This window comes from Terrapene carolina, unplaced genomic scaffold (genome assembly GCF_002925995.2).
Source record: "Terrapene carolina triunguis isolate 2854851 unplaced genomic scaffold, T_m_triunguis-2.0 Scaffold67, whole genome shotgun sequence".
NCBI classification, from domain to species: domain Eukaryota; kingdom Metazoa; phylum Chordata; order Testudines; family Emydidae; genus Terrapene; species Terrapene triunguis.
Genome location: NW_020664418.1, coordinates 48818060 through 48830263, shown reverse-complemented (window position 1 = coordinate 48830263; position 12204 = coordinate 48818060). Strand labels below are relative to the sequence as shown.

The 12204-nt window shown below is 48.9% G+C and overlaps 1 protein-coding gene across 8 annotated transcripts in view; it reads left to right on the top strand.

Annotated features, from left to right (window-relative positions):
- The window catches only part of ITGA11 (integrin subunit alpha 11), a 156654-nt gene that overhangs the window by 83244 nt on the left and 61206 nt on the right, over window positions 1–12204 (top strand). For all 8 annotated transcript variants that reach the window (XM_026648390.2, XM_026648394.2, XM_026648389.2 and 5 more), the window contains 3 exons: window positions 1581–1725; window positions 6457–6605; window positions 10987–11127. In XM_026648390.2, coding sequence (XP_026504175.1) covers window positions 1581–1725; window positions 6457–6605; window positions 10987–11127 — 435 coding nt within the window. The remainder of the gene's footprint in view (window positions 1–1580; window positions 1726–6456; window positions 6606–10986; window positions 11128–12204) is intronic.

Sequence of the window (12204 nt, the reverse complement as noted above, 5' to 3'; positions counted from 1 at the left end):
TTGAGCCTCTTTTGAAAATTCCACCTTAAATCTCTAAAAGGACATGGCCGGGGTTTTAACGGAAGCTTAGTACCTTGTATAATCATCGTTACAGTGCTTTACTTAGCCTGTGTATCACCCCACTCCCTGCTGGGTCTCCTTGTTATGGGAACCTGCAAGAGTCACAGTCCTGCGCACACAAGTCGGTGGGATCTACTCCTGGCTGTTTGCAGTGATGTTATTTGAGGCAAGTTTGAATCCCAGTTTGCCATCTGCTGTGAAACGAAAGGCCACTGCGATTGCACCGAAGGGCTGCTTTATTTCATTATTTTTAGCACTGGATCAGGCTGCTCTTAGTCAGACTTTGGTTTTAGCCGTACTTATGATTAAACTTCTGCAGGGCTGAGGACAGACTGGCTGCGGCAACGTGTTATTAAATGACTGAGCATGGAGGGCCGCTACCAGCAGTCCCAGAGCTGATTGTTCGGGTCCCTGGGTCCAGCTCTGCTGCGTTTGGCACGGGACCCAAAGGGGATAGGAAAAGTGGCTTTAAGTCACCTTTGTGCTTCCCCAATCCTGGAAGCTGGCTGGGGGCAGCCCCTGGCACAACCCCAACATGCCCCCCAGGGATGCTGAGCCACTGACACCAGGGCAGGTTTCTGACTGCTGGAGCAGCGCAAAGCAGTTCGGACCCATCGGGCTTCCGTGCTCGCTGCAGGCTCAGCAGTGGGAGGAGGACACTTGGTGAGACAGGTTTAACAAAGGGGGCAGGCTTTGATCCTGCAAGTCCTTGTGCCAGGTACAGCAGGGTGCTGCACGCCGGCGTGCGGGGGGCACAGACACGCAGGCACGAGCGGTGTTAAGCACTGGGTGTCCTTCTCCCTGGGCAGGCGTGAAGCTGAAGCTCCTGGTGCCCCCAATGCCTTATTCTCAGGTGCACTGGATAGAAGAGGGGGGTGGGTCTAGGTGGAGAATGGGTGTATCTGAGCAGACTTGACCCTGAGTGCAACAAGAGGGGGGAGGGAGAGCTTAGTGGTTTGAGCATTGGCCTGCTAAACCCAGGGTTGTGAGTTCAATCCTTGAGGGGGCCACTTAGGGATCTGAGGCAAAATCAGTACTTGGTCCTGCTAGTAAAGGCAGGGGGCTGGACTCAATGACCTTTCAGGGTCCCTTCCAGTTCTAGGAGATAGGTAGATCTCCTTATTATCTTATTAAGTAGGACAAGCAGTGACACTCCCTTCTGTGGCCAGCTGCTGCCACCAGGAAGGATAACGTGGCCGCCTCGCAACTGCTCTCATTGGTTCAGGGCAGGATTTCCACGTGCTCCCAGACAGGATCCTCACCTAGCACTTGTGTGCCCCGCACTGCACCAGCGCCATGCAGGGTCGGGCTTTAAATGCATCTTAAAAGGAAGCCCAAGTTCGGCCCCTTTTTGGCACCGCTTCACTGTTGCTGGGTGATTTCGTATCTCCGCTGGTTTCCGTCTGTCGTTTGCTCGGTTTGACTTGATTCACGAGGTGTTTGGTGTTTGCACTGAAACCACCTTCAGCAGCCACAGGTCCAGATGACAAGCTGCTCTAAAGCTGTTGTGTTCCCCGCAGGATGGGATTTTGCTTGGGGCCGTAGGAGCGTATGACTGGAATGGAGCAGTGCTCAAAGAAACCAGCAGTGGAAAAGTCATTCCTCATAGGGAATCGTATCTCCAGGAATTCCCGGAGGAGCTGAAGAACCATGGCGCATACCTAGGTAAGGACATTACACAGAGCGGGTCGGTTTCATGAATTAAATTAATGATTTTTGCCATTTTTCAACCATTTCTGCCAGGCCAGGTGGAAAGTGCAGACTCACAGCAGACCCAATTTGCCAGTGCTCACAGAAATACCCGTCCAAGCAAAAATATATTGTTATGTACCCAGCTGTGCAGGCAGCCAAGACTGTGCTTGTGTGAGAGAGATACTACCCCTAGCTCACGGATAAAGCCGACTGACTATCCAACTAGTGGAGGATCCAGAGGAAAGCCAAAGCCTACAGAAATATACAGTACACAGAAGCAATATACATGCAGGAGTTCTGATCGTCTGGGTCACCTGCGGTTCTTAATGGGGTGCTTTAAAAAATACGGATGATATGTCATGGGTAAAGAGGAAATATCTGCCTTGCTGATCAGCTCTACGTTCAGCTGTTGGAGTCCATGAGTGATAATATACGCCTGGTTTTCAAAATGAAGTCTACTGATGTGACACGCTGCATGGAAGCGGTCTTCTCGGCCTGGCAGGAAGCAGAATCAGAGATTACACAGTAAGAGATCAAAGATGCCAAAGCTCTTCTCTGTGATATCAGGCAGAATAACAGCCCCCAAGCACATCATTCTCCTCCAAAAAATGGGAGAACGTAACAAAGAGGCTAATTGTTACAAACTGAGTATTGCTGCGTTCACCGTACCTGGAGCAGAGACAGGCTTTCAAATAGCACAAGGCCAGCTCCCGTTACACAAAGAATACCATGCTGCGGTGACAGTGGATGGGAGCACCGATTGGCCTTCTTCCTTAATAGCCCCAAATGGATCAGATAAGAAAAACAGAACGGTCCGAGAAAAGCTGGGCAATCATGTGTCCTGGACCAGTGGCAGTAAAGGGGGGTGGCAAGATTCCCCTGCACGAGGATCCTCTGGTGTAGACTGGCGTGCTGGTGGATTAGGCCATGCTGAGGACAAATGGGGTCCCTGGTGGCTGTCACGTAATGTAAAACAGCCTATGCCAGGGGATCGGCTGCATGCCCAGCAGCTCCAGGATCAGAGAGCATAGGTTCTGTAAAGCTACCTGTGCACCCACCCTCCTGACCTTTGTCCAGTGCAAACAGGTGAGCTCCGGGAACGTGCCCTGCAAAGTCGTATAGACAACGTTGTTTTGTACACACGGTGTACACATGGTGACAGCCATATGATAAATTGATGGGCTGAAACAGAACCGCTCATTCTAACCCCTTTAAGTTGATTCCTGAATTCCCAGATTGGAAACCTCCCCTATAAATTGGTTCTGAGTGAGAACCAACAGTGGAAGAGGCCTTTGGGGGGGAGGAATAGCTCAGTGGTTTGAGCATTGGCCTGCTAAACCCAGGGTTGTGAGTTCAATCCTTGAGGGGGCCACTTAGGGATCTGAGGCTAAAACCAGTACTTGGTCCTGCTAGTGAAGGCAGGGGGCTGGACTTGATGACCTTTCAAGGTCTCTTCCAGTTTTAGGAGATAGGATATCTCCATTAATCTAATCTTCTTTGCCATTCTAGTTCAACTGGCTGAACATTCAGTTTAATGGGACTTCAGCTTAGGAGGGGGAAATCTGGGGAAAACAGCTGAGCTTGCAAGATTTCAGCTCCTGAATCCAAACCCCAACCTGAAGCTAGCTACATCTTAGTCTTATTTCAACCTCTATCCCAGACCACAGCATCTAAACCTGATCCAGAGCCAAATACCACCTTCTTGACCATCTCTAGCTACCAACAGTACAACATCTTCCTGCAGCTCCTTTGAACTAGCAGCTACAGAAAAATGTCTGGGACAATGATAAGTAAATTTCTTCTCCGAAAGCAGAGTGAGCTTTTGGTCCTCTTTCATTTGTTTGGGGATTGTAATAAAATCCAGGTCAGTTGTCTTTGCCTAAAAGTATCTTTTTCAGAGGCTCTCCCTGGTTTCCACTTTAAATCATTCACTGCCAAAAAAGACGGAACCAGAGCTTGGAAACGAAATGTCTTACCATTATCTATCTACTACCTGGTTTCTATAGTGCCCCACCGTACTGCCTAAACCTCTTCTTTGCTAAGTGTGCGCCGACATTCTAATCAGTGGCACAATCACTCCACACCAGGCTGCCTTCAGTCCCATAAATGCCCCGGGCTGGACAACATGTAATGCCATCCTTAACTCAACTCTTCCTTGCTAGCGCATCTCCTGGGCACACCTGCTGCATGTAAAAGTGTCCAGGTGAAAACTTCAGCAAAGTCCCTCCAGGCCAGATTATCAGGTGCTTGAGACTGGGGAAAGAAGGCAGCAGCTCTGTTCGCCCAACCCTTCGAACTCCCCTCTCCGGGGCAGCCACAACCCTCAGCCCTGCCTTTCATGAGTGCAAGGTGTGAGAGAGGCCTTCACAGCCCCAAGGGAGAGCAGCTGGTTGGACGCACTGGCTGATGGCTGCCCTAGGCCAGCTCTGGGGAGCCCGTGCTGTATCCCCTAATAAACATGAGTAATGCTTCTCCGTGCAGTTTCCTCCATCCTCCACCTGCTGCAAACCCCACCTGATACAGCCTCAGGATAGACAGCAAATCCTATTTCTATCCAACGTCTCTAATATTTCTCCTTCTTCCATAATGATAAGGGACATTCATCAATATCATCAGTAATTCTCCTCAGTCTGTTATTACTGATAAATGTGTGCCTGCCTCTCTTCGTGATCTGCGATCTCCTCACATACATAGAGTGATAAAGAGGCTAGCGAGTACCTCTTGCATCCTAACGCTGTTCGTTTGTCTGTCAGGAGTCACTTTTTGCCATTCACAGGGAAGCCATTGGGGGTAGTTTATCTCTTTTCTAGATAACATCTAAAGCACCTGCCTAGCCCAAGAACAGTGTAATCATTTAAACAGGGATTTACCAGACATTGGAGTAGTGTGTGTAATTACTTTGATACTCAGCCAACCCTGATCTATAGATTTCACGGCCACACTTTATATCAAGGTTACATTTATGAAGCATGTTAATAAATGATTAATAGATGCTATAAGCCTTGCATGAGTATATGTGTTACAGATTATTATAACAACATCTTCTACCGATGAACTAGATCAGTGATTTTCAACCTGTGGTCCGTGGACTCCTGGGAGTCCGCGGACTGTCTAAGGGGTCCGCAAAAGGTTGTTACCATAGAACAGTGGTTGTCGACTTGTGGTCCACAGACCATGTCTAAGATTTCCAAAGGGGTCCGTATCTCCATTTGGAACTTTTTAGGGGTCCACAGATGAAAAAAGGTTGAAAACCCCTGGGGTAGATGATTATAAACACCTTATTGATACATTGGACTCTATAAGAATTGACTAAAGATTTATTAAAACATATTAATCACCTCTAACCCCTTTGTAAACTATCGATAAATGTACCCTTAATGTAAAGTGGGACCAATTTCATTAGTGAAATCTAACCCTGCCTTCCTGGCTCACGCAGTAGATTAGCTTAGAACAAGAGCTAAAGATTCTGTGGCTAAAGTAAAGCCAATCGCTGGGATCCAGCTGGATCATTCAGGGGGATATAATTCAGCACCTTTGCCTGGTTTCATGTTCTCCATTTGTATACAGGACACATCCGTATTTAACAGCAGTCACTGACCTCCTGGAGTTTTCAGGTCATAGGTGCAGGATTATTTACTAAAGTGTTCATGAATCTAACGTTCTCCGTGGAGTCGCAACTTTTTATAGCACCCATTAGTTTGGCATCAAATATCAGTCAACTCTTTTACGCTTGTGCAGTCTTCTCAGACCTGGTTTGTGCTCTGCTCGGAGGATGCCTTACACAGCACCACACTCAGCTGCGTGGAATCATGCATCAATGTTTTGTATCCAAAGACAGTGTTATGGTTTGTATAATTTTATATAAACCGTGAAGCAAGATGGCTATCAGGAAATGTAATGGATTTACCTGCTACTGCAATATTATTCTGCATTCGATTTGCTAGCAGCACCAAACCTTGCAAATTCTAGTAGTAATCTGAATGATCCAGGAGATGGAATGAAGGGACCCGAGCAATAAATTCTGGGCACTTCAAAACATAAGGTTAGAGTTGTCAGGTTTGTTTGAATGACTTTATCTTTTTGAGAACTCTTGGTTTCCAGTTTGCTGATCTGGGAGGCAGCTGGAGTTGGGTTAGCAGCCTGAAATGAATCAAAACCAGATGGTCAGCCAACAATGTTGCAATAAAGGAAGAGATTCAAAGAGTGGAGTGAGCAATGAAATGATAAGCACGGATGTGGACAGATTCAGACTGGAAATCCGGCATAACTTTTTAACAGTGAGAATAATTAACCATTGGAACAATTTTACCAAGGGCCGTAGTGGATTCCCCATCCCTGGCAATTTTTTAAATCAAGATGGGATGTTTTTCTACAAGATCTGCTCTAGGAACTATTTGCGGGGAGTTGTCTGGCCTGTGTTACACAGGAGGTCAGACTAGATGATCACAATGGTCCCTTCTGGCCTGGGAATCTATGATTCCGTCTATTCAGAGCCAAACGGGAAAAATCTAATCAGGACACTTATTTTCCAGCTAGAAAACACAATGTGCAATTGATTTATCAGGTTTCTGGTATCCAGATTTGTCTGTGTCATTTGTTACATCTATTCGGGACAGTATTCAGCCCGGGAGGTCATTCCCATGTTGGTGCTTCTTGGAGCTTCATTTCCAGGTTGTGCTCACCTTGTGTTTCCATGTCTTGTAGGTTACACCGTCACCTCAGTGATGTCTCCAAAGCATGGAAGGATTTATGTAGCGGGAGCTCCCAGGTTCAACCACACTGGGAAAGCAATTATTTTTACAATGCACAGCAACAGAAACCTAACTATTCACCAGTCTTTGAAAGGAGAACAGGTAAAATCTAAGGAGATACATGGTACAGATCTATGGGGCAGACTTCTGAAATAGGCTTGATTGAATGCACTACTGTATATGCAGGGCCGGCTCCAGGCACCAGCATTCCAAGCAGGTGCTTGGGGCGGCAATCTGCAAGGGGCGGCAGTCCGTGTGTTTTTGCCGCCCCGAGCAGCGCGCCGAATTGCCACCGCGGACGGCGGGGGCAGTCCGTGCGCCGTTAGGGTGGCACGCGTGTTTCCACGGCGGCAGCAATTCGGCTGCAGCTTCTATGTTCAGCTGCCGCGGCGGCAGTTCGGCGGCTTTGGTCTTCCGGCCGAAGACAGAAGCTGCCGCCGAATTGCCGCCGCCGTGGAAACGCACATGCCGCCCTAATGGCACATGGACTGCCCCCGCCGTCCGCAGCGGCAATTTGGCGTGCTGCTTGGGGCGGCAAAAACAGTAGAGCCGGCCCTGTGTATATGGCTATTATCATTAGTCCTCGGATCCTAGGTATATTTCTCATCTATCTGACCTGACGGACAAAAGGTCAGTTCTTCATCTGATGTAAATGGGCTCCATTGACCTCAGTAGAATTACACCCGTTTACATCAGCTGCAGATCTGGCCCAAAGGCTTTGTAACACATGTTGTGGTTTAAAAAACCCTGTAACCACTACATATTATTCTGAATGTTTTAAGTTTCTGATCAGGAGATTTGCTCGTTTCCCTACTCCACTCAGTGGAAACCTACCAATATTTAGTTGAGCGATATTGGTAGCTTCTGGTTCCATCCATGAATTCCGGAGAAACAGATTTGGGTGCTCTCTCTGTGGTCTTTGTCTCCCTCCCTGTGCAGATTACTTCTCTGTTATGTTGAAATGAAAGCTAGATGTTTTAACAAATCCATCACCAGCTAGGGATTTCACTGGGCTGGCAACTCTGACTTTCACAGCTGTAGCAGGGATAGAACTCAGGTCTTCCTATTTCAGACAGGTGTGAGCAAAAGGAGGGGTTTATTTTTAGTTGTTCCAAACCCACGGCCTTTGATACACTGTTCTGCAGGCTGGCACCTATCCAGCAGAGGGCAGTGGTGTACACGTACACACACCCCACCCACCAGCAAGTGCAATAGAATATGGAAAGAAACTTATTCTGTGCATAAAACTTACTAGAAGGTTGCACCCTGTGTTGCATCTGTAGACCAAGCTCATTTAGGGTGATAGCAGACAGCAAGTGTGAAAAATCGGGATGGGGTGGGGGGTAATAGGAGCCTATATAAGAAAAAGCCCCAGAATATCTGGACTGTCCCGATAAAATCAGGACATCTGGTCACCCAAAGCTCATTGCACACACCAGGGGCTTCTTGCCTCCCTCCGTTCCCCTTCCCCACAAGTGCTCTGTGTGCCACCCTCCCATCCCCCTCTACTTCAGGGACTTCATACAACCTCACCCACTCCCTTCCTCATGCTACGGGTCTGAGTGCCCCCATCCTTCCCACCACCCTGCGTGCGTTCCGGTGCCCTCTCCCTTCCCCTCACCTTTCTTTCTGTCTGGGAGCTAAGTCTTGCAAGGTAGCAACATGTTGAAGTCTTTGGGGGGTGTGGTGGGTGGGCAGAGCTGAGAAGGGGAGTACTGTTGTGCTGGAAAGTGTTAATAGCTGCCATCAAAGGGTTTTCTGAACTATAGACATTCCAGAGGCAGTTGAAGGTACTAGCTCTGCCAACCAGATTCCAGGGGATCCGTGGCCCCATTTTCCACCTTCTGGTTTTCCCCCAGAGTCAGTAGGGTTCTGATCACTGGTGCCTAGAACGTTCCCTGAAATTTTGGAATTGATCGGGTGCAGCATTCTAAAGTTATCGCAGGACAGACAGACAGACAGATGCCGTTGGGTCGAGTGTCAGACCTGGCTTCACTCGCCCAATGACGGTTACACAATGGGGATGTCTACACAGGCACAAAAGCCCCACGGCGCGGCCATGGCAGGCCCGGGTCAGCTGGCTCGAGCTCGTGGGGCTAAAAATGCTGTGTAGACATTCGGGCTCTGGGACCTTCCACCCTTGCAGGGTCCCAGAGCTCATGGTTCAGCCTGAGCCTGAACATCAGGTATCTAAAAGGGTGTCATAAGGAGGAGGGAGAAAACTTGTTCACCTTAGCCTCTGAGGATAGAACAAGAAGCAATGGGCTTAAATTGCAGCAAGGGAGGTCTAGGTTGGACATTAGGAAAAAGTTCCTAACTGTCAGGGTGGTTAAACACTGGAATAAATTGCCTAGGGAGGTTGTGGAATCTCCATCTCTGGAGATATTTAAGAGTAGGTTAGATAAATGTCTATCAGGGATGGTCTAGACAGTATTTGGTCCTGCCATGCGGGCAGGGGACTGGACTCGATGACCTCTCGAGGTCCCTTCCAGTCCTAGAATCTATGAATCTATGAATCTACACAGCAATTTTTCAGACCCAGATCCCCCCCCGAGCCTGAGTCAGATGACCCGGGCCAGCTGCGAGTTTTTTATCCCCACGTAGACACAGCGAAATAGACTCGCAACCTCCTTCTTCTCCAAATAACCTTCTTCTTTTATCTTACGCCTCTGCCTCCTTTTTCTGTAAATCACCTCTGCACCCATGCCACATATAATGCGGCAGCTTTGGCTCTGACTGAGAGCTCCCTCCTGCCTCTGTATCATGCTAAAAGCAGTTCCCTTGCATAAATCTGCTGTCATCTGTCTGTCCTCTTATTCCAACACAGGGCCTGGAAATTCATCAGACACCATTGTTCCCTACCCAGCCTCCTTGGCCTGCTGGGATGGGTGAACCCTCCATACTGGGGGTGAAATTCACCACTCTGCAAAGGGCCAGTATCAGGCATTAAGTTCCACTGAAGACTTATTTTGAAAGGCCTTTATGCTGTACAGGGCGAGCTTCACCTTGTGTGAATTTTGCCCAGAAGCAGAAAAATGGCCAGGCTGGTTCTGCTCATCTAGATTAGTTACGCATAAGCTGCTGTTAATCGTCTCCAAAAAAAAAAAAAAAATTCAGTCCGATCTCTGGCAACCGGGCAGAAAGCAAGAGTGTTATCAATGGTACAGCTGCGCAAACCCAGAATTCCAGAATATTGCCGATATCCATTCTCTGTGTTGTGGTCCATATAGAGACATGCCTAAACTGTAACGTTCCCATCTGGATACAAGCTTTCCCAAAGTTTCGTGGGGGAATTGGACTCAGAGTTTTGATCCATCCCTAGTGATATGATGTAGCAGGACAGTCGAGGACCAGCGGACCTGGTGGTCTGGCACTAGCATTCCCATTTCTGCTAGCCTAGGCGTCCCGGAGGGGGCCCCAGTCCAGGCGTGTGCAGGAGGCCTCGATCCCACTTGCGTGCTCCTCTCCCTCCCCTTGGGGTTCCACTGCTATAGAGGAGCAGGGGGACAAGGTGGGGGACCCAGGCCCACCCACTCCACCACGTCCCAAGCCAGGGCCCTGGGGGTTTGACAAAGTGTCCAGACCAGCTATAGATCTACCCCAAGTGACGCTTGCCCCTGGGTCACTTCCTACCAGACTGGCGCTCTTCTGTTTGGGGCCTGGTCGCTGGCTTAGAAGACTCCACTTGATAATGTCCTGGTCAAAGGAATCTCTTTTAGGGCTTTCAGCTCCCAAAGTGTGGGTGGAAAGATCCCTACTGCTAGAGCAGCCTTAACGAAGCTGTAGCCACTCCTATCCCAGCTCCCAGCATCAGCCTTTTTTCCTAGTGCAGCCTGTACCTTCCCCCCCAACCCCGCCCCCTTTCCTGGGCTACCTGTGTCAATTATTCCTCCACTTGATGCATGCCCTGCACCTGCTCAGGGTGGGTCCTCCCTGGCCCAGGAGTGCTCTATTCCATGCCCTGGTTCAGGTTGGGGTCTGTAGAGCCCATACGGTCTCCCTTTGAGAGTAAAGGACTGATTCATTCAAAGTAGCTTGAGGAAGAAACGGTGACGGGGTGTCTAATAGAACTGGGGTGATTGCCCAGCATATACAGTCTGCACAGGGAGGGAATTCTGCAGGGCAGAAGAATGAAGCCGCCATAGGCTTGGAGGGAACCCTTCAGCTGAACTATACACGCGTGTACCTACATTTAAACAATCTCTCCTTCAAAACCTAACAGGAAAATGTGACACTAAGAGAACTCAACAATGCCAGAGAAAGGAAAAGAGTCTGATCATTAATCTTTTAGCATTCAAATTCTTTTCCCGGAGATCTGTCTAGACAATAAGTTAACGTGTCTCCGTTCAGAAGACTGGAAATTCCACTCACTCCAAGGGTGTCATCCCTGAGGTATTCAATTCCTTAGAAATACGGGGACGTGTCGGAATACGTGGTGTTCTCATTTACATTCCAACCATTTTCTCCTTTCCGGCTCTTTCAGATTGGCTCCTACTATGGAAGTGAAATAAATTCCATCGACATTAATGGAGACGGGATGACAGATATTTTGTTGGTCGGTGCCCCCATGTACTTCAGCGAAGGCAGAGAGAGGGGGAAGGTGTACGTCTACGTTCTAAAAGAGGTAATTAAGCTGTGGTTGTTCCATCTTTGCTCCTGCCCTAGAAAAGGCTTTGGAATAGCCTGCACGTCAATTCCCCTTCCTCAAACTTGGCTACTCTCTGACATGGTCCTCACCCTGCCCTGGGCACTCTGCCGGGGTGTGAGTACAGACAGCATCCTGCGTCTTCCAGGGGACAATGCAGCAGCTCCTGTGGGAGAATGAAAGCATGCTGGCAAGGGGAACACTCCCATCACGCTCTGCTTGGACACTCTGGGTCCATCTACACTGAAGCTGGAGTTGTAATTTCCAGCTCAGGTCGAGGTACATGCACTAGCTTTGATGGAGTTAGCCCTCTGAAACTAGCAGCATAACTGTGTCAGCATGGCTGGTGGCTCGGGCTAGCCACCCGAGTACCTACTTAGGAGCACGGATGAGACTGTAGTCAGGTGGCTAGCCCATCCACCATGGCTATGCTGCTGTTTTTAGTGCACTAGTTCAATCAGAGCTAGTGCGGGTATGTCTACCTGAGCTCTTTACCCAAGTGCTGTGTAGATATACCTACATGTACCCTAAGACAGGCAAAGGTGTCCTCTCTGCTCTGCTGGACAGAGGTGCTTTTTCAGTCCCGAGAGACAGACAGACAAGGTGCAGCTCTGCTTGGCCAGATGAACATCCGAGGGCACCTGCTCAGATGGATGAATGAAGAGGTGGATTGGGCCCTCAAAGTAGGTGGCACACTGCACATGGTGTCCCATTCGGCAGTCTTACCAAAAATACCAAGTGAGTATCTCAGGCTGGATGCAGGGCCATGGCACATACACAGCTGGCTTGTCCAGAAGTACAGCCAAGTTGCCTCCAAAGATCACCTGGCATCTTTTGTCACAATCCAAAGGAGACACAGAACTTGGAAGCCCTTCCCAGCTGTGGCTGCTACTAGACTTTGAGCGAGTTTGCCTCTTTTCCTTGTTAATAAACCGTCCTGGTTTTCTGATGCCAGCGAAGGGAATCTAGACCGTACTACAGTGCAGCTGCATTGTCTCAGGGTCCCTTTCAACCACTCTTGTTCCAAACATATTCACAGACCTTGGGAAAGGCAAT